Source organism: Miniopterus schreibersii, assembly GCF_964146895.1.
Source record: "Miniopterus schreibersii genome assembly, chromosome: 2".
NCBI lineage: Eukaryota > Metazoa > Chordata > Mammalia > Chiroptera > Miniopteridae > Miniopterus > Miniopterus schreibersii.
The window spans coordinates 169,460,665-169,483,638 of NC_138102.1; the positions used below are offsets into that span (position 1 = coordinate 169,460,665).

Consider the following 22,974-nt stretch of genomic DNA (forward strand, 5'->3'; position numbering starts at 1 on the left):
CCTCTGTTTTAGCATAAAACATGGGGAAAAGAAAAGGCAGGAAACAAGGTAGTTAGGGCAGTAAAACTTCTATGTATCTACATCTGTACACTAAACACTGTAAGCATATACTTACATGCGATTTGATAATGAAACATCCTGAAAATGAAGCTAATTGCGTAGCTCTTTCTGGGCTGATTTTAATTTAGATTTAACTGGGAGAAAATAACTACAAATTCATTATAAATCTAAATTATAGGATATTTTAAATGAAATACATTTTGAGTACTTTCATGTACATATATCTATCATTAACAGCCAAGTAGAAAGATCTTACCAGGCTTGCTTTAGAGTGGCCTCTTATAATTAACACTGTAATTATTTTTTGCAAACACACTGTTAAAATGCCTAGCAGGTGTGTACAGAAGTAATTTAAATATATTTTCTATAATATGATTTATAGCATTTATTTGCTTAAAATAAAACTAGCCTAGGCAGAATGACTACAAATGCCAAGTTAAAAAGTCACCAAAAAGCATTTCAATCCATTTCACCTTGGAGGCGGATTCAGCAAGCCTCTTGGTGAACAGGGTCAGTGACTGTGACGCATGTCAGCCGCCCCAGCAATGATACTTTATCTAAGAATTTCTCTCAACTGAATGTGCTCCCTTGCCCAGTTTCCAGGGCTTACCCTTTCATAATTCAAAAGGCTCCAGACAAAAGTATGGTGCTTGCCAGAGGAAAGGGGGAATAGGGGGGGTAGAAGACGGTAAAGGGGGGGGCTAAATGGTGATGAAGGAGGCTTAACTTGGGGTGTGAACACACAATACAACATTTAGATGATGTATTTTAGAATTGTATACCTGGAACCTGTATAATTTTATTAACTAATGTTACCCTGATAAAGTCAATTTAAAAAAATTAAAAAAAAAAAAAAGGCTCCAGAAATACTACCTCCTCTAATTTTCAACTAAAGGGAATATATCACCTAATTCTTTGGATAAAAAAACCTTATCGTTCATTTAAATCTATTTTTCATTACAATAATAAAGCTATCATGTTGTTATAAAAAATATTTCAGCCTTACAAAATAATTTACTTTGGGGAGCATAAATAGTAATTAACTGTAGAACTACAGTGCTTTAGAGGTCAGAAAATACTTGACTATGAAATGAGGAACCAAGGATAAATGAGATTAAAAAAGCAACTCTCATGTAAATCAGTGGGTAAATACTAGACGTGCATAATCCTTTCTGTGTCATTAATGCCCATAGTAACTGGTAAACAACAGGGATCATTTTAATTTACTTTGAATAGTGGCCACCACTAACTTGACCAAATGCAAAGACGGCATGATTAGTTCAGTTTCCAACCACTGAAACATCTATTTCCTAACCATAAAAGCTTTCCAATCAATGTGCTCTTTTTGCATGGAAGATCTGGGGCCTCTCAAATGCTCATTAATGTCTATACATATCACTGCAGGTGTTTCTCTGTTTTTCACTCTAGATCTTGATCAAATTAGGGTCAGTAATATTTTGTCCCTTGGGTAGAAGACTCACAGACCTCTACCAATATTAAACATAAAAATAAAATGGCAAAACAAATGCCCTATAGCCCAGAACAATATGAACATGTTCTGATTTAAAATCAATGTCTCAGGATCAGAAAACTTGGTCCCACACTCAGTTTATCTACATATTAACTGTGGACAACTTACTTAACCTCATTAAGTCTTAGTTTCCTCAGCTGTAAAAGATAATATCCATCTTAGAATAGTAGAGACAAAATAGCACAAGGCAAGAGCTCCTAGCTTAATATTTGGCATGTCAGAAATATTGAGTACCCACTGCTATTAAGCATAGAATACATGCTATTCTATGGTAACAGCCTTGATATTGTCTGATAAGCTTTTGGTGAAATGGGGGAACAATAGATTGATGGGGATTCAGACAGTTGAAGAGAAGAAAGTTTTGTTAAGATACAGGGGTGGGCAAAAGGTTTATAGTTGTGAGTATGCGAAACAGTTTATTCTTGTATTATTTATGTTTTACAACTGTAAATCTACTTTTGCCCACCCCATATATTAGTAGGATCAGACATTTATTTTGGCTGAACTTTTTGCTTAGTCTGAATACTCACCTGCCTGAAATCATCATTCAAAAACACGAGCCATATATAATCCTGTGTTCATATACAGCTATGTGCAGCCCTCTTTCCTCATAGGGGTAACAATATCTGATATAACAAGAAAAAAGGCAGTGCTACAAGCAAACCTGAACCGTTTCAGAACTCAGGATCACCCAAGTTTTCTAAATCTTGCTGACTTTCTCTGTAATGCTTCCACAACAGCCTAAGAGGCAATGTGGTATTTGAAGCACCAGGTTGGAGTCTTGGTTTTGCAATTTCCCGTCACTGTGGTGCAGGGAAAGTCAAGTACTGTACTGCTGGGCTTGGTTTCATCAGTGAGTGAGGAGGCTGGATTGGATAAATTTGTAATCAATGACCCCTTTAGTTCTAAAATTTAATGATTCTATGACTACATTTAACCTAAAACCATTAAAAGAGACATACTTGAATTTCCAAAAATTTCAAACTACCCAAAAGGTTCCCATTTAAGTTTCTTCACTCTAACTTTTGCTACCAAATAAATCAGACCTGGACTCGTGAATGATCTCATTATTTATCCCTCCTTGCCCACTCCTAAATGCTTCCCACAACCTGACAGGGTGGTAGAGAGGAACTGTGCTTTAAGCCTCATGTTTCTAACAGTGAAGCTCTGGAAAGAAAAATTAAGGAGTGAAAAAGCTACTCACTTAAATGGAAATCTGTTTACTTATGACTGTCTATACATCTAAAGACCAACTAAAAGGTAGGAAAAAAACACACAACAGTCGCAAATTATTCCTTCTTTACCTTCCTGGACTTGAAATTAGTTGCTAAATAATTCAAATCAGAACTGCTTTCCATATTGGGGGGGTAGATATTCTAATTTAATTAAAACACAAATTTATTCTTTAATTCCTAATGTTTTAAATGATACGAACATAGTCCAAAGTATATCAACTGTTACCAATAAGTTACCAAGAAACTGACTTCAAAAAAACATATGATCTAAGTAAAACAAAGTTTTCAGCGGAATCCACAGGAGCTAAAAGAACAAGCAATTATGCCACTTGTGTTTGTTTTTCTTTTTATTTTTATCCAAACAGTCAGGAAAAATGGACTTTCTTTGTTCAGTGTTTATTATTTCACCTTTCCTAAATCAGAAACCAAAATACTTTGATAAATGGGAGAGTCTGGTAAACAGACCCTTGAACATTAGGGAACAGAACCACTAAACCAGTTGCATTTTCATCTTTATCCATTTTTCCTGAAGTCACTATCACTGTGATTCAATTTCTTTGTGTATATATGATAACACCAAATACACCCTTACTCCAATTCACATTTATGTGGAACTAAAATGAACTCATATAATACATGCAAACAAGAAGGACTGAGAAATATGAAAGACAACTGCAGGAGACAGCTGTTCTTCCTGGAAATACTATCATAATACTTTACTGATGGTCTATTTAGCCGACCCAATTGTTATAGCTCCAATGATAGATTATCATTGCCTGATGTCAAAACTACTTGCAAAAACTATTTTTTTGCTCTCCGGAGATCCACAAACACAAACAATTACCAGACCCAGACTAAACCACCAGAGTAGATGTTCCATACCACCCAGAAGAATACTAGGCAATTCCATTCCTGAACTTCACTTTTAATTTCAGTATTTAATAAAAAGGTCAGCACTTCTTTGTAGCTTTCCACACCCAAAGTGCTTAAAACTCAAACTGCTTTGTTCCTAATATAGTTTTAAGAAAGTATTATAATAAATATGCTCATAGAAACGTGTCGGCTTTTTTAAATAGCGAGCTTTCCTTAAATACCAAATTAAACTTTGCAATACCAGGAAAAGATGATACATTTAAAAGAAATCTCTGTCAAAAAATAAAAATAAATATAAGAAATGTCTGCAAGAACACAGAAAGCTTACAAAATGAATATACAAGTACAGGCATTACTTTGGATACCTGAGACAAGAAAATACTCGTCCCCTTAGTACGAACACAAGCCTGCACCTGGAATTCCGCTGAACACCTGGAGGCCCGGTGAGTCAAGGTTCATCTTCCACGCTTCTTCATCCTGTTCCCTGCCCCCTTAATATTTTCCTCAGCACACTAAACGTTTCCTCTTTGAATGTACCAGCGTTTAAGAGTCATAAAAACAATTTCATTTTATTGCTCTGTTTTAGTCTTGCCACAGTCTCATTTTTTATTACTTTCCATTGTATTTTTCATATATTAGAAGCTAAATATGTTCTTGTGGGCTGGCTGGGAACCTAACTCCTACTCACAAGTTATTTCTACTGCAAAAATGCATTGAGTTCCAAAGATCCTACTTAAAGGTTTAAAACATTCACAGATTGATGGATTATCTGATTATCTGTACCTATCAAGTCCTTACAGGAATTAAAAATGCTTAGGAAAAGAATGAGGTCCTCCCCATATTTGCTCTTTCCCAAAAGGTTCATACTGGGAATATTTCTCTAAGAAATAGGTTAGAAGCTCATTTTGCAAAGCAATTTCTGTCTTGCTGATGTGATTAGTTGCAATTTTATGAAAACTTGGCTAAATTATAAAATGTTTATAGATTTTTCTTAATATTCAAAAATTTAATAAAAACCCAGCAATGAAAAACCAATCATCTCTAAAAATAATGCCACCTTTTTTCCTCAAAGTGTGCAAATATCAGCGATCTCAAAACAATGTAGTTCTATCAAGCAAGACAGAATGTGTGTGTGTAATGTGTGTGTACACACAATCACAATCGGATATTTGTTCTTTCATCTCTGACTAAAAATACATTTCTAAAAGTATAAAGTGACATTCTGCGATATTAAAGCATATATGTTTGATAAAATATCACTTATATGTTTTGACAGGAAATGAGACCAAAGCAATAGAGCTGGACAAAATACTGCAATTTAACTAACTACTAATATTTATTTAAAAGGAAAAAAGAAAAGCTATTTTGCCAAGAAATAAAGTTGAATGCTTTTAGCCACAGTTTAAAATGTAGGGTAAGTATATTATCATATTTGCCAAAACTGTGTGGGTATGATTCCAACACGAGAAACATAAAATTAAAGAGTCATACAAATTTTTGATATTTCCTGAGCTGACGCTGAAAATAACTCACAGGAAAGGGCTGCTGTTAAGATATATGAGTCCCAACCCCCACCCTCTAACTGTGTATAATCTTATCAGTGTTATGACAATATGGAAAGGCTCATTATGGCTATTAATTTATACTTTGATCATTATTAAAATTCAACAATACCACCAGATGGTAAACGCAGCCCAAGAGGGTTATCTTCTAGACCAGGTACGATGATTTATAACAAAAATTCCATAATGGGATTTGAGACTTGTCTCCATTTGGCAGCTCTTTTAAGCTAGTTTTGTGTTTAAAATGGTGGAAAACACAAACAAACAAAAAATTTAGTACTTTCCTTCATCAGAGATGAGGGGATACTGGTTAATTAAAAAGAAATGATTTTGAAGTTTGTTTTATTTTGAATTCTAGTGCTTGAGGAAAACCAAAAGATAGATTCGAACCTTTAAATGATGGAGACTTCTGGGCAAAGTTTCAAGGGACAGCAATTCACATTTGCTGATTCCACTTCCTGTCCTCTCAGTCCTCCTCAGTCTGCAATCTAATTTCTTCACCCAGAGAACTAATGAAATTTCCCTTATCAAGGTTACAAAATTAAGTCATGTCCATTTAATAAGCCTTGGGTGAAGTGTCACCACCTCTGTGAAGTGGTCTTTCTTATCCTATTTGGGGTATAATTCAGATGAAGCTTGGATTAATAAAACCATGCTGTCCTATAATTGTCTGCCACTCACTGAAGAGAAGCTCCTTGGGAGGAGGCACCCTTTGTTATGGCATAGTAAAAGCTAGGAAAATTCCAAACAAGCAGAATAGGGAAACTAAGACAGATAGTTAAACAGCAGTTTGCAGCCACCTAGTAAATCCTATCTTCCCTAAACCGAGGACCCTTAGGAGTAAATAGTTTGCACTTCCGCTCCCCAACCTGAGGGTAAATAGCTTAAGTCACCCTAATCTGGGAAATAGATACAGAATTCCAATTAGTGCCATTTGCCAACCACACCCAAGGACAGATAAATTAAGAGAATAAATCTCATTTTGGTACGTTGGCATAAAGCTGATGAAAATTCTATTGATCTGCCCCTAAGAACTCCTCTAAAGGCCCAGCCTTTAAAACCCCTCAAAATGAAGGTTCCAATGTGCTCTCCCTCAGGGAACATGCTCGTGCCATTCCCTCCCCCCTCCCCTTGCCCCACAGGTTCGTATCTCTCAACCTCTAAGGGACCCCATGAAACTGACAACCAGGAGAGCAATGGGCAGCAGCAGCTTGTCCCAGGCTAAACCCTGAACCTATCTCCAAGGCTCCCTTTTCTCTGACTTCTCAGTGAGCCAAAGCAGCCCAGCCTAGACGCTCCTGTTGCTTCCTCTATGTCCTTCCTTGTTTCATTGTCCTAAATATATTTTTGCTGCGGTCAATAAATTCTTGCTTTCTTTTCTACACTTTGCCATCTTGATTGAAATCCTTCCCTCAGGAAGACAAGAACTGACATCTCCTCACCATCTTACTGGTAACACTTTCACCTCTGAATGTACACTGCTTGACATATGGTCAGTATTTTGGAATAAATAAACTGAGGGCTTGCTAGGTTACCTAGGAAAACCCAATTACCATACATTTTCTTTGAAGCACTCACGAACAAACTAAAACCACAGAGGAAAAACCTGGAATGTTTCCAGGGAAAATTTTTCTTGGTTACAGAATCAAGAAATCTGCTACAATTTCAAGAGGAAAATTCTGATTTGCTGATTTGTCTGTAACTCTTTAATAAAGGCCCCTATTTTTTTGGAACTTCCTTATGAAAGTCAAACCTCTTAAATAATAGTAGTAACTGAGCACTCATCACCTGCATGTAGTGAGAGAAAAAGGCTGGCTGCTGGTTAGTTGTTTTAGATGTATTATGCCTGAAACCTTTGGGAGAAGAGAGCGCATAACTATACCCAAAACACACCAGAATACGCCAGAGTGGCTCACAATCTTTGAGAACCCAGAGCAGTGGCCCAATGATGACCCAACTGGGAACATCTAGAAGCTACTGTTTCTACAGCCATGGGACTGCCCCTTCACCCTCCTTCGCCTTCAGACTTGGCTGGTGGTCTTCCTTCCCCCATAAAGGGTTTCCCAGTGCCACTCCTTACCCCATCCAGCCCTCCCTGAGTTTCTTCTACTCACTCTTGCCTAGAGGTCAGAAACTCAATTAGCAGTATCTTGCCTTGCAGTTAGTTAGCAAAGGAGAATGAGGAGGGAAAGGGGGAAAGGACAATAGTGAGACAAGGAGGGAAAGAAAATCCGTTGCTTACTAAATGGCAACCACCCAGCACTCCCTCCCTCCGTATCACTCCCAGTGCTTTCCAGTCTTTCTCACAGCAAGCCCAGCCCCCAATTCCCTCATTCTTCTCTAGTCACCTCACCCTTTCCACAAACCCTGCTGCCTCAGACCCAGTGGATCTGCTCCTCTTGATATCTTGGTGCTCAGCCCCACCCTGGCCAACTCTCCTGCCCCAGCCCAAGGAAGTGCTGAGAGGAAGAATTCACCTGGGAAGGGGAGAACGGGAGGCCAGGACACTAATGGTTAATATAATTTGGGAGCTAAACTGGGACCTTTACCACCATTACCAAAACGATTTCCTTGGGAAATATACTTCGAGTTTCAAATTACCATGAACTTTTAGAATAACACAACCCTATATGGATTTGGGGGCTGCCAATAATTATTACCTGATAAATTATAAACATGTTATAAGTTTGTAAACGTTAAGCTATTGGATTCATGAAATCTACACTCTAAAGAAGGTGACCATATGAGCTACTCCAAGCTTGCCAAATTTGTTTGATCCAAAATCTGGTTATATGTGCAGACTCATAAACTAGTCACCTACGTGAGATCCAGACTCTTCCCTGAGGGTTGAGAAACTGTTAGACACTGTTCTGATTCACTATAGCAGAAAAATCTCAAACAGGATTCATTTGCATTTTTTCTTATCATTTTAGAACCCTGGGGTGTTGGATTTTGAATTAATTACTCTAAGGAACAGGTCTACAGTTTCAACAGCCAGACTACCAAATAGGATTTCAGCTTGGATCCTCAGCTCACTTCTCATTTCCCTTATTTTAGGGCATCCAGGTGACCTCCTCATGAAGCCTTGGATTTTGCTTTATCATCTATTCAACGTTATTCCCAGGCAAAACTGTTAGTCTGATTCTATGACTGTAGGCTTTTGATTCATCTAGCACTGAATCTCAAGCCTGTTTAGTGCGCCCTGCTTTTAGGCCTAGAGAAAAATCTCTATGGAAAGCTAAATTCAAGAGCAGAGCTCACCCACTCTTCACCAGGCTGCCCTGCTTAACTGGCCCGCAACCTGTTCACAGCCACCTTAGGTTTCCTGCGGCTTCCAAAAAGAACCCTCCTTATGAATGCCATCCAGCTGAACTGCCTGGCTGTGTTCATTAACCCCTTCCACCCTGGCTCACCAGGGCCAAGCAGCAGTGCCCCTAATTGTATAAGAGGCATATCAGATAAAGAACAAGGTCCAGGTCCTGGCCGGGTAGCTCAGTTGGTTAGAGCATTGTTCCTATACACCAAGGATGTGGGTTTGATCCCTAATCAGGACACATACAAGTATCAACCAATGAATGCATAACAAAGTAGAATAAATCTATGTTTCTCCCCCCGCCCCATCAATAAATTAAATTTTAAAAAAGAACAAGTTCCAGAAGTTTACAGCTTGTGTTCGAGAAAATGACAGACTCTCGGGATTTAAGCATGAGGGCCAACAGGAAACTTACACCAAGGGCCAAATCTCCAATTTTAAGAAAAAACTTCATCTTAGCTAAGGATAGTAGTATATCATAAAAAAGCCAAATTCATTCCTCTTTCTCACACACACACACACACACACACACACACACACACACTACCCAAAAGCATGTTAAGAGGAGGATAGTACCAACAAAATTGTTCCATGAAGAGCAGGCATGAAAAGTTAGACATATTTAAGTTGGATACTTAACTCATATTCTCCATGGAAATATTTATGCCAAGGAAGAGGTTTTCGTCTAGGCACTAACATTCAGAGTCGAGTCAGCTATGAGAAAAGTTAAGCAAAGGAAGTAGGTCATCTTTTATGGGTCAAAGGAGGAAGGGCAGAAAGGATTATAAGTGAAGAAAAATGCTAGAACATCTGAAAGAACAACTTATTTTACTTGGTACACTAAGAATCCATTAGATAATTTTATTTATCAATTCACCCAATAACCCTTTTTTAGCACTATGTGCCATACGTTAATATTTCTACAAAAGCCCCATTTTAAGACTTGAGTATTCAGAGGCTTGAAGTTAGTGACCTAAGAAGACTATGAAACCTTCCAAAAGGGCCTATGAGCTTTGTGTTAGATACAAAGCCAATACTTTAAATACAATGCAGAGTCTCCCTTTGAGACTATGGAGAGGGAAGCAGCTGCAATTGTTGCTTCCTTTGCCTTTTTAATTCATTTTCTCATGTACCCAACCAACATCTACTGATCCCTATTAAGCCCTTGCCTAACCTAATGCAGGAATAAAAATATGACCAGACTTCTTCATGGTGCGTAAAACCAAACACAGAACATCAGACATAGCAATAAAAATAACCAGACCGTAAGACGGACTGAGAGAAAGGCTGTAAGGATAGCAGAGCGTAATTGGAAGGTCAGAACAGCAAGCAAACATTTCCCACCAAGTAACTGTACAAGCTTCCTAAAGCCAGTGATTGTTGAGCTGGACCATCAGAGATGGGCAAGGTTTCAAGAAGACAAATGGAATGGTTACACCAAAGGCAGAAAGTGCCTATACAAAAATGAGAAAGAAGAGTAGTTAACGTGTTTCCTGAATTTTTCCTATATCCATCTGAAGTTAGTAATTAGCCTTCAACAAGGAAAATAACTAATCCAAAACAGTAGTAACTTTTGCAAATTTAGAGATTTCACCTGACAAGGTCACCATAGGTAAATACATGAATTTGAATAACTTCAGGTTTCTTACACCTAGCAAATAAAGCTCACTAACTTGGCCAATTTCCTCCCCTGAGTTCTGGCTATAACTTCCAAGTTGATGCCGTGGAGGCCCCGGGACCTCTCTGGTCCAGGTTTTTCATAAATATCTATACTACTACTGGTTCAAATTCTTTGAATGAGCAGCAAAGATAGGTCAACTACTTCATGCTTGCATTGCAAATACCCAATCTGACTATATGATAAAAGAAGACTGCACTTTGAAATAACTTAATATATAGTTAACCCACTTTCTCACCAAGTGATTTTCCCCCCATATGTGAGATTTTACCTATCTCACAGGGTTTTGAAGATTAATTTCAGTGGTGCATGTAAAAGTGCAATGTCCGTCTGGCATTAAATGTTACCTGGAATGCTGATGGCTTGATCCAAATTGCAGCTGGCCATCAGAAGCTTCATATGGCTCTTCCATCTCATACACATTTGTATCAGTGTCCTCCATGCTGCTGGAATTCTGCCTTTCCAACTCTAGAGTTTTCCCTACAGCCATGACAAATGGAAAGTTCTCATACTCTGGTATCTCCTCATAATGGCGTACATTTTCATACTCCGGTGCACAGTCACTTGTAACAGATTTGCAAGGTGGCTGAGATGTTGCTCCCCCAGAGAGCATTTGGTCATCCAAAGACTCAGCTCTTGGTCCATTAGTTGCACTGGTCTGGCCCCGAGACTGCTTCCTCTTCTTTTGGGATTCTAGGCTGTAGTTATCTGCAGAATATGACTTGATGGGTTTATTTTTCTTCTCTTCCAACGAGCCATGCCAATCATTTTCAATCCCTTTTCCCTCCCCACCTGAGAGCCTGCTAGCAGCTGTGTCTTCGAGTTGGCTACTCTTGGACCAAAATTTCTGGAAGTCACTCTTCATGAAACAGATGGACAGTTTCATGTTGAGCAACTTCTTGAAAGAGTTTTTCTTTTGAGAGTCTTTGCAAGGCTTAGTGCACCTATCCATATCCACAGCAGACAGTGATTTTGCTCTAGGCTTGGTCAGGGTAGTTGAAAACTCACTATTTGAGGATATGCTGATAGACTTTAAGGATTCTGGATTCCCTGTAAAAGGTAAAATAGGATGAGGTAATTTCCACACTGGCTTTTCTGAAGTCCGTTTATTCATATCAAAGGAGGACATACCATGGTTTTGGGCACACAATTGTTGAAGATGATTTCTTTCTGGACCCTTGTCTGAATTTTTTTCATTTGAGTAAGAACTTTTCTCCACAAGCTCCTCTGAGGCAGCCTTTTTAAGCATTCCTGCAGCAGGCAAGCTGTGTCTTTGAGGTTTTTTGGGGACAATTCTTGAGGAACTTCCATCCTTAACTGCAGATTCCTTTTGCATTTGAAGGACAGACCCTCCCAAGTTACCGGCAGTAGGCAAATGTTTGTTGCAAGCTAATTTCAGCTGCTTAGGCAGGCTCATAGATAGAGTACTGCATCTTATAAAACTGGTCCCTTTGTACACAGCAGATGACATACTGGAACCATCTACTATCTTGCTGTCAGAACTCAAATTAGAGTCTGTATGTAAAGGAGGTGTTATTTTTTCAGAGGAAGATGTTTCATGACACATGGCTTTCTGGGAATCAATTAAGTTTTGTCTGTCACTGTTGGAGTCCACATTCAATTCACTTTTATTTTCTGGTTTCACTTTGCCCACCTGTTCCTGGCTACACAAAACATTCTGATAAATAACACTGATTTCATTGTTTTTCAAACTATCTTCAAAAAGACAAGAAGAGTTACTATCTAAATTCTCTGGTTCTTCAGTACTTTCATTAGGAGCATCTACATGCTTTTGACGTAACAGGCGTGCAACGTGTGTCTTTCTGGGCTTGGGAGTTGGAAATTTTGAAGTACATGATACTAAGTGAATTTCTAAGGGACCAAGGTCTTTGTCTTCTGATTTCTTACTAACTCCATCTGAAGATAAAAAAGTACTCCTTTTACCATTTGCCAGAGCTTCTTGTTCAGATGAATGAAAGCAAATATTGCTTTTTTCACTGCCAGCCTGACAAGTTTCAAAATTGTGAAATTCATCAGTAGGAAGTTGTAGGTGGCAGTGATGATCAGGAAACTTTTCAAAGCTGGACAGGGAAGGTGATAAGCCCGCAAATTTAATTCTGAACTGTCTGTTGGAATTATAGCCCTCATTCGTTTCTGGGTTGTCTGTAGATCTGTGCTTCTGTGGGGAAATAAAAGCTGATGTTCGTTGTGTTAAAACATCTTTAAGCTTCTCTTCTAGGATGCTTGCCTTTAAAACAACTGCACTCTGGCTCCTGACCGTTTCACCATTAGAATCACTTCTACTTGTTTTTATAGCTGTAGAGGGCTCATCAATTTTACTATTTTCTAAATTTTCAGGCATTTCTAGGGACTCTAAGACAAGCTGCTTTACACACAAATTCTCTCTATTCCCAAGTTCACGTATACACTCAGAACTGGAGGAACACATCGGTAAAACATAACCACTGCTCTGATGCTCTACGTTTTCGCAAGTAGAGTTGTCAGTGCTTTCAGGTAATTCCTGTTTATGTTCTTCCAGGTTCACAATGATTTTCCTTGATGGTGATGGCCCAATGTCAGAAACCGGTGAGCTCTTCAGAACTTTTGGTTTCGGGGCTATTGCTGGTTTGGTTTTCTTTGTTGACTGTGGAACACTAGAAATCACAGTATCAGGTTTGGGTGCAACAGGAGGTGGCTTATTATTTGCCACCACAAACTTTGGCTTGGGGGCCAATGGTGGCTTCTTAATCTCTGGAAAGAAAAAAATAATAATTTGATTTTTAAAAGCACTAGATGATAAATGATTAAATTTGATAACTTTTACTTTTGACAATAAGGTAAACTTGCATTTTGCTAAGTAAGTTATGTTACATTATATAGTCAATATTAGTCTTAAAAATTCCTTAAATTGTCTTTCAATTCTAGGGTACACAGCTTTGGGTATACCATACATTTCTTAATAAATCCAATATGGTTTTCTTCTAACTTGGAACAGATAATTATATCTTCAAACAACACTAAATGAAATAACTGGCTTCTGCTTGGGCCCAAATAGTAGGTGAAAGTACTTCAGGTCACTTGCTAAGTACTAAGCGTTGAATTTGCCTAAGTTATTTGTAGGACACAGCTTTTTTTTTTTTTAGTGGCAGCCAAGAAGTAGATCACTTCTATTATACTGAAATAAAAGACTTCTTTCTGTTCAAAGAAAACATGAACAAAGTTACTAAGTAATAAAATACAAGTTATTTGCAACATCTGAAACAACCAGGGATTACTCTTTCTAGAACATGTAAGGAATTTCTGCACATCAACCAGGAGAAAATGTCAACACAGTGTAAAAATGGTCAAAGGATAGGAATAGTAACTTATAGATGAGAAAACTCTAAAGCTAACAAGCACTTTGAAGAGATGCTTCAAATCATAAATAATCAGAGAAAATGCAAATTAAAAGAATAATGAGACCTCACTTTATACATATTAGACTAGCTGAGTTAGAAAGCTGGATAATGCCAAATGTTGGAGGGAACGTGGTGATATAAGAACATAATCCACTGTCTGAGGTAATGTGAATGGTATAGCAATCCAGAAGAGCAATCGATCAGGCAGCTATAGTCAAATTTAACGTCAAACCTGAGAATGGAGGGACCTGTTGAGAAGGGCTCCTGGTGGCTCATCGGGCTCAAAGTTAAAAACAGCCAATCAGCAGGTGCTAAACAGGGTCCTCTTGCACAAGCCTCACTTCCCGGAGAAGCCGGCACTGAACTGCCTGCATGCTGGCTGAGCCAGCCCTAATAATGGAGTTCCTCGAATCCTATTTCAAACAATAGGATGAAAACTTTCACAGCCCAATCAGAGCTGTGCAACTATATCCTCATTTTCATCTTTACCAACTAATCAGATTGGCTCCATTCTGACCAACCAGGATGGTGCTACTTGGACCAAGGACACAACTCTAAGCTTCTCATGAATAAGCACTATTCTTATACCTCAATGATATACAGTAGAGATGTATAAATGCCTTTATCAATAATCTATATCACTAAAACACCAAAACAATCTTAAAATGAAATACAGAAATCAGAAATTTTCCAAACTTAAAACTAAAAAGTAATTATACTGTATTAATTGAGGCTCATACTAAAATTGATATTTCTCTGTGCAGGGGTTGTCAATGGGGAATTTTCATTGTAATCCTTCAATGTAATCCCCAGGTCTAATCAAACAGTTTCTGGGGATAAAGCCTGGACCTCTGTATTTCTTTTAGGCTCCACAGGTGATTATGCTGTGTACCTTTCATTAGTGCATTTGAAAGATGACCACAATTTCTAGTCTTCCTCGATATTACATAAAAAGTACTTACTGAGCACTTATTAAAATGTATTAGATTTGTACTAGCAACCTAATAAAAACTTCATACAAAAGACCTATGAAATAAAAAAACATACAGAGCATGAACATCAGGTGGGTTTTTTTTAGTTCTTTTAAGTTTTTCCACCTATACTGTCATTTATCACATAGTCATACTTCCCCAAAGTATGAAATCCTGAGATAAAATATTTTATCTTATACTTCTTATGTTTGTTCCTCCAATATCACCTAATGCTTAATAAAGACTTAATTTACTGAAAAAATAAACCTTTCACAATATCTACTGGACATTGTTTACCTGAATACACAGAGGCTTAGATACTTCATTGGTGATGAATTTCTTTTCAACAAAGGAAATTAGTCACAACACTCGGGAAGATACTACATAAAACTGAGTTTAAAAAAATAAAAAAGAATAGGGAGCTCTACTTCCTTTTACCAACCAAGGAAGAATTTCCCAAACCCCTAATGTTATGTGTTCAATCGAGATCACATGATAACAGAAGCCTCACTCAATATAATGTGATGAATAAAGAAGATAATAAAATATTTTCAAAATAACAATACAAATTCCCAAAGCTTTTTACATTTTCAGTTACCTATCCAATAAGCATGTTATTAGTGGGGTTTTTTAAATGTTTGTTTTTTAAGCAGAAAAAAATTGTGAAACCCTTCAAAGCCTAATGCTAAAGCTTGGTACAATAATTTCTTAAATTCAACTCTTGATCCATTAAGTCAATTCTCTTTTAAAAAAATATAGCTTTATTGATTTCAGAGAGAGGAAGGGAGAGGGGGAGAGAGAGAGAGTTGAAACATCAATGATGAGAAAGGGTTTATTGATCGGCTGCCTCCTGCACGCCCCCTACTGGGGATCGAGCCCGAAACCTGGACATGTGCCCTGACTGGGAATGGAACAGGGATCTCCTGGATCCTAGTTCCATACTCAACCGCTGAACCACGCCCAACAGGGCCATTAAGTGAACTCTTAAAAGAAAGTATGAATGCCCTAGGCTCTTCCCAATCTCTCATCTTACTCAAGTTAATGAAAATAGACAGACCGTCATGCAGATTTCATTTCTGTAACCATTCTTAAAGCATCCTACCTCTGGGATCTCTGAAGAAATTTTTTAAAAATTCATTCTGCAAGACGAAAGAGTTCTGGAGATTGACTGCACAGCATTGTGAATGTACTTACCACTACTGAACTGTACACTTAAAAATGATAAAGATAATAAATTTATGTTATGTGTATTTTACAACTAAAAACAAAGAGTTCATCTCATCAAATTAATCTTTTATTTTCTGAATCTTGCAGCTTTGTCAGAAGCTTCCAGTTCATTTAACCAATTTTTTATTTTTAGTTAAAAATTTTTTTTAATCCACCTGAGGAATATGCTTAGAGAAAGGATAAGGGAGAGGGAAGGAGAGGGAGGGAGAGAGGGAAACTTCAGTGTGAGAGAAATTGATTGGTTGCCCTTCGTACATACCCTGAGCAGAAATTGAACCCACAACCTCTGGGTGCACAGGATGACCCTCAACCAACTGAGCCACTCCAGCCGGGCTAAATTGTTTTTTAATCTCTGGTACCAATTTTACTCTTTTCTTTAAATGTGTTTTCTACATGAGTCTGCTTCCGACAGACATAAATCCCTATTCTCTTTAGTGTCCTAGAAATTAATTACATATGAACTATGGTTGATTGCCAACAAATGTAGCCCAGCATTATGTACCTAAGGCCCTCAATGCATACTCACTGAATTAAATAAACAGCTATGAGCTTTGGCTCACTAGTGTTAGTGAACTGTATTAGAGGAAGCCAGTAACATAACTTAGGGAGCTGGCTAACCTAATTACTTCCCTTTGTGTGGATCTGCCTGCTTCAGTTTCCTTACTTGTAAATGAAGAGTTAGAACTGTAAAGCCTACATGATTCTGAGATAACTTCTAAGACACTTGCTTTAGGAGAACGCTTATTTTCTCCAGCCCCTTTGCCCTGTATGATTTTTCATCAGTATAACTTTGTTTCTACCACTAGAAAGCAAGCTCCAGAAGGGCAGGCACTTTGTCTCACTGCCATGTCCCCAATGGTGAAATAGGGCTCTGGGAACAGTTAAGAGCTGTCGCATACACATACTCTTTACTATGTCTCAGTAACAGGAATTTTCTTTTTTTTTTAAAGTCCATATCCATTTTTTTTTTTAATCCTCACCTGAGGACATTTTTTCCATTACTTTTCAGAGTGTGTGGAAGGAGGAGAGAGAAAGAGAAAGAAACATCAATGTAAGAAAGACACATTGATTGGCTTGCTGCCTGCACGGGCCCCAACCAGGGCCAGGGATCGAGCCTGGGACCCTACAATCCACAGGCCAACACTCTAATCATTGAACCAAACCAGCCAGGGCAGTCCATATCCATTTTAATGTAGAATAATATTTTGAAAAGTAGCAGGAATCAATTTCAATAAGGTTATTGAATAATTTCTTAATTATTAGTAGGAACGAGTGTTTATGTCACTGGTACAGAAATATCTGGAATTCTACATTATTATTAACATTATTTTTTCACGGCTCTATTATGAAAGAAACCCAACTCAAAAAATAACAAGCCATTGTATTATGGTCTGCTCCAATGTCAAACTCTTGAAGTACAGGATCTTTGGAAATGGATCCAGCACCTTTGTATCTTAATACTGTATCAACAGTCAGAACCAAAGCTTTTTAGAGTAAAGCAGCAAATCTTTTATTTACACAGCTGTTTGGCTCCAGGGAAAAATAAGGTAAAAAAGTAAAGTACTAGTACCATTTCACTATTACAAACATACTGTCATCTGTTACACACAGATGGCTGCGGTGCACGTGCACACTTTCTTAGCTTTTGAACCAGCCATAAAGGAAAGCACAGGCATTAATGAGACAGCGACCTGTACAGGTTTAAAAGGATAGAAAACATACACCTATAATTACCTCTCCTTTTAAATATGTTGATTAGAATAATTCTAAAATCTCTATTGGTCTCCTCTTTCACAGATGCAGAGAAACAAAGCAAGCTCTCCTTCAGGATACATAAAACATACATTTCTACAACATTTCTCTTATTTCCTTAAATAAGCTAACCATCCCAAATACCACAGATTAGATTCTATATAAACAAACATTCTCTTCCCAAATTGCAAATAACTTTCCTAAAGTTTTAATGAATTTTATTATTGTTCCAGAAAATATAAACAGCTTGTTAGAATGATGAACACATAATTTTATAAGAATGGGATGGAAATAAAACTCAATTCTCTTCCATATTCTCCTTTTAGACATAAGAAAGAATTAAAATAAATCTTAACAGATGGGTGAACAAAAAAGTAGCTAATGCTTCTCCACAAGCCATGCTAAAAACTAACTAACTCAGCTAAACACAGGAAGTATCCCTCTTTTGAAACACCACAAAAATGTCTGGATTTCTTTAATTGTAAAGTTGATAAAATATAAAAACAGCTTGCATTATTCTAGGGTAATGCAAATCAAAGAGTTATAAACTTCCAGACTGAGCCCTAGATCAGGTTTACATATTTAAATGTCAAATTAAATGCTTCTGTATCTCTTCATTATAAACTGTTAGGACTGGAATTGAAAACTGATGCATATCCGTTATAAATATTTTAAATGTGCTTGATATTTCAAAACAGCGGAGAGCTAAAATTGGCTGGTGGGATTTAAATCCAATCACTTCAAGTTTAAATTAGTTAGAATAGCTCAGTAATAAAGAAAACCTGAACAAAGCTGAGGCACAGAAATTTAGGATGAAAATTATTCACCTCAAGTAGAAAGCCTCCCTTTGCTAAGGAAAAGGGTTTATAAATAACATGATATGATGACATATCTCCAACACATGTATCAGAAAGGAAAGATCCACAATTTCTTCAGGAGCACTACTACTACTACACGAACACTTGTCTCTTTGCTTTCTTATTACTATTGGCTACCTTCTTGCCTTAGTTACCTGAAATCTGATTACACCTAACAATGCTACACTTCAATATATCTAGGCTTTAGAAATAAGGCAATTTAGAACATTTAGAGTGCTGTTTGACAGTTTCAAGTTGCAGGAATTTAAAACAAATGCCAAGAAAAGCAAAGAAAATTTAATACGATACTTAAGTGCTGATTCTAGAAGTAACTTTGAGAGAAAACTTTACACTATTTTACTATAAAATTTCTAATAAAAGTTTATTTCCTTAAACGTGAACGAAACATAACAAACAAACACCTTAATACTTAATGCATTGTTGTGGTTTAAAAATTAACCTATGTTCTTATAAAGTGAATTTAAAACCACCTTGGTAATTATTTTGGAATATAAGAACTGCTCCTTAAGAATGTTTAGAAATAAAACGTACAGAATTGTTCAAAAGGTAAACACTTTGTCATTTGGATGAAGGAAACGGGACTGGGGGGAGGCAGGCGGAAAATAAGGCTTTGTTTACACCAATCAGGTGGAAATAGGAAAAAAAATCCATTAAAAATTGGGTGAAGATGAGCAAAAAATTGTCATTGGCATTTCTATTCCTCTACTTCTCGGGTGACGGGGCAAACCACCAGCACAGGAGTAACAATGCTTAACCCCTTTTACCTAGTGAGTAGGAAAGGTCAGGGCTGCTTCGAGCGCCTCGGCACAGTCGCCGGGTTCAACACTCCGGGAACACTGCCCTTTCTTAGAATAACCGATTTCTTAACATGGTCATCTAAACTATTTTCACACGCAAAGGCAAAGTCGCTCAAGTTTTAGGAGACAAGCAAACGCCCTCTTTAATTGTCGCGTTTCACCTGGCGCGGAGCCCCCGACACGGGTCTCCTTTTAAAGGCAGGTCCCCGGAGAGACGTGATTTCCAAACAGCCTCTCCTGTCAGCAAAGGCCGTCCGTCTGCTCCGCACTTGCCACCGTCCTCGGGAGAAGTAGGAGCGCCGCCAACCTACCCCCGAGGAGAAAGTCGCTCCGGAGCCCCAGCCCAGCAGCGCTCCCTGCAAACTTCGCAGCGGCAGCGCGAGCGCCGTCACTTACCGGCGGCTGAAGTCATGATTCTCCGGGCAGCTCGCTTTCCCGCTCGCCCCTCCTCAATCCCTGTTCCCCTTACAGTCCATTGTTTCAAGAGTTTAGGCAGAAAAGCAAAGCTCCCGCAGCGTCCACATTTCGTCCTGCTGTCCCGCGGCGCAAAAGCAGCGCCGCACAAAGGATGCGGCGGGTTCCAGGGACTCCGGGCGCGAGCCACAAGCGGCGGGCACGAGCAGCGCTCACCGCGCCTCCGCCCGCGCGGCCCCTCTGGAGCTCCACAAAAAAAAAAAAAAAAAAAAAATCAGTGCTCTAGGCGCCCCCTGCCGGTCGCAGCCGGAAAAGGCGGACAAAAGCCACAGCCTCCTCCAATCAGAGGGCTGGAGCTTCCTTTTGCTCCCGCCTCTCTGTTCCGCAGGATCATACTCTGCTCCAATAAGTGGGTCTGAAAAGGGGGGCGTGAGCTGCCAGGCATGCTGGGAGTTGTAGTTTTCTGGACACAAGGGACAGGCGAAGCAGACGCCTGGGTGCCGCCAGTTTCCCCGCCTTCCTTTTCCTTCGTGCTGAGGCGGGTGGCATGGCGGAGAAGGATGACACCGGAGTTTGACGAAGAGGTGGTTTTTGAGGTAAGGGAAAAATGGCGGTGGATGTGGATTGCCTTTGTTTGAGAAGGACGAGGGCGAAGGCGAGGAGGCGAGGCGAGGGACCGAACCCGGGGTGAAGGATCGGGTGGCGCTCTCGCCGGCCTCGGTCACCGAATCTCGGCGATTTCTGGGCCTAGTGTTGGCTGCAGCCTGACAGGTGTAGCCCGAGACGCCCTCATCCTCAGCCTCAGCCTCAGCCTCAGGCTCGCCCAGAATTCCCAGTTGGGCCGCTGGAGGAAAGCCCTGCCCGTTCCTTCCCGGGGGACGGATACGCCTCCGGGGACTGTCCCTGGCTGAGGCGGAGCCCAGCCCTGCATTTTGGATACTCACCGGTAGAACCTAGCCTCCTACTTTTATGTCCTTGAATTTTTGGGTCATTATCCAGAAGTGCCTGAGGTCCCCCTTCCTGGGCGAGGCGTGGCCCACGGCACGAAGGCAGCAGGTGCCAGTTTTCTGACACGGTTTAAAATACGGGTGGGATCCACTGTGGGTGATCAGGGCCGGGGCATCTGAGCATTTGGTTCAATTCTTTTGTCCTTTGCTGTTGCGCTAAGTGCAGCCAGTTCTGACTTAAGGCTCCGTGTGAGTGCTTTTGTGTGCGACTATTTTAAGACGTTCTCTGCCATCTTGAATGAAGAGGGGAAAAAAAAAAGCAAAAACCCGGTCGAGTCTTTGTGTTGCCATTTATGTATCAGATACAGGTGAAAGCTCACCACCCCTATACAGATGTATTGCATATGTGTATATTTCACGTTCACACATTCAACTAGATTTTAAGAAGAATTTTTAAAAGATATGGCCCATTATGCACAATGGGAGAGCTAAGCACTAAACAATATAGAATAATAAGTAATGAAATATGCACAAGCTATCATTGGGGGGATTGATTTGGAGAACGACACCTGTTCTTGTAGCCTCAGAGAGGCTACCTACGCCCAGTAAATGCTATAGGAGGTGAATTTTGAACTGTGAATCAGATTAGAAAGACAAGGGAGAAAATGCATAACAGGGAGAGAGAATAGAGTATTCCAAGGTTGGGAGGTGTGAAAGTACCTGGTGTGGATTTTTCAGGGACTTGAGTGTGGGAGGGTCACTACACAAAGTGGTTTGATATGGCTAGATTGTAGAAGTAATGGAAGCTAGGGCTATTTTACCAAAATGAGTCTGGCTTCGGAGTGCTCTCGAAGGAAGACAGGCGCCTGAATTTTGGAAATGAGAGAAAAAATAACAGAATATTGTAATGGCTTGGACAGATACTTCTAAGGTAAAATCGAAAAAACAGTTACGGATTGAATGTGAAAGCTAAAGGAGAGATTAAAAACCTAGGTTGCTTAGATTTCTAGAATAAGGAAACTAGGTGGATGTTATTTTTTTACCCTATTATTTTCTTAGATTTCTTCTTCTTTTTTTTTTTTTAATGTTCTTTGCAGTTTTAATGCAAGAACTATGTCTTATTCACATTTTTATCCTTAGGGCCTTGTACAGAATCTGACATATAGTAAACATTTCTTAGATTTCTGAATGTAATAATAGTAAATGTTCAAGGTATATTTCATTGTAGGAAATAAACCACAAAATTAAAATCATCCATTGTCCTACCATCCAAAGATGGCCATTATTAACACTATAGTATGTGTTCTTACAGACATTTTCCATGCAAATGTATGTTTAAGTGTGTGATATTTTTTAAAACAAAAGATACATACTATGTAGAAGGTTGTATTTTTCATTTACATTTATCATGTGTCTTTTCCTATTCATTACGCTTAGAAAACATTGATCCCATCATGTATATGTATCATGATGTAACCATTTTCTCATTATGATATAATTATATTGTTTCAAAATGCCATTGTAATCAACACTGACATGAATCCATCTTTAACTGTAACTCTGAATTTTTCTTAGAATAATTTCTAGAAGAGAAACTATCGGTTGAAAAGAGCAATTTTTAAAGACTTAATGCAGAAAAGTTATTATCAATTTGTTTCCATTAGGAATAAGCATATTAGTTTCACCAACTCCTCAGCAACAACCTTATTAGTTTTCTTTAATCTTTGCTATTTTGCTAGGAAAAAATAGCGTTCCATTGTTCTAATTTACAGTTTGTGCATTTATTGGAGCCATTTTTCTTTCTTTGCTTGAACATTTCTTTTTGTATGTAGACCCATTTTCCAGTTGGATGCTAAGCTTCTTAAAAATTGATTTGCATGAGTTCATGTAGAAAATTTTTCCCAGCTTGCTCTTTGATTTATTTGCTTTGAATCACATGCATTAATTTTTATTGCAGCATAATATGCATAAGAAAAGTCCACAAATCATAAATGTTGCTGAATTTTCACATGTGAACATACCCTTGTAACAAGCACCCAGATCAGGAAACTGAACATCACCAGTATACCAGAAGCCCTCTCTCTCTTGCTCTTTCAGTCATTTCTCCCCATCCCAAGGATATCCACCATTCAGACTTATAATAACTAACTTAGGTTAGTTTTTCCTATTTTTATAGTGTACATACTGTACAACTCCATTTGCATATGCTCTTTTTCGTCTGACATTTTTTGCTCTCTGGTTTTGTTTGCTTGTTAGATTCATCTATATTGTCATGTGAGCATTTTTTATTTCTTCATAGTATTTCATGTGAATATAGGACAGTTTTTATAATCCTTTC

The 22,974-nt window shown here is 38.6% G+C and overlaps 2 protein-coding genes across 8 annotated transcripts in view; one reads left to right on the forward strand and one right to left on the reverse strand.

Annotated features, from left to right (window-relative positions):
* The window catches only part of FGD6 (FYVE, RhoGEF and PH domain containing 6), a 103,317-nt gene extending 83,401 nt beyond the window's left edge, over nucleotides 1-19,916 (reverse strand). For all 3 annotated transcript variants that reach the window (XR_013998304.1, XM_081130259.1, XM_081130260.1), the window contains exons 1-2: nucleotides 19,672-19,916; nucleotides 10,600-13,003 (exon numbers count right to left, since the gene is read on the reverse strand). Coding sequence is in view for 2 of the 3 variants with exons in the window: in XM_081130259.1 (XP_080986385.1) it covers nucleotides 10,600-13,003; nucleotides 19,672-19,687 (2,420 nt within the window). In the remaining variant the exon portion in view is untranslated. The remainder of the gene's footprint in view (nucleotides 1-10,599; nucleotides 13,004-19,671) is intronic.
* A 233-nt stretch (nucleotides 19,917-20,149) lies between these two features.
* Nucleotides 20,150-22,974, forward strand: part of VEZT (vezatin, adherens junctions transmembrane protein) — a 59,667-nt gene continuing 56,842 nt past the window's right edge. For 3 of the 5 annotated variants that reach the window (XM_081130675.1, XM_081130674.1, XM_081130676.1), the window contains exon 1: nucleotides 20,151-20,285. In XM_081130675.1, the coding sequence (XP_080986801.1) occupies nucleotides 20,250-20,285 (36 nt within the window). In that variant the 5' untranslated portion in view covers nucleotides 20,151-20,249. Of the gene's footprint in view, nucleotides 20,286-22,974 lie in introns of all 5 variants that reach the window. The other 2 variants (XM_081130673.1, XM_081130677.1) reach the window with 2 other exon arrangements.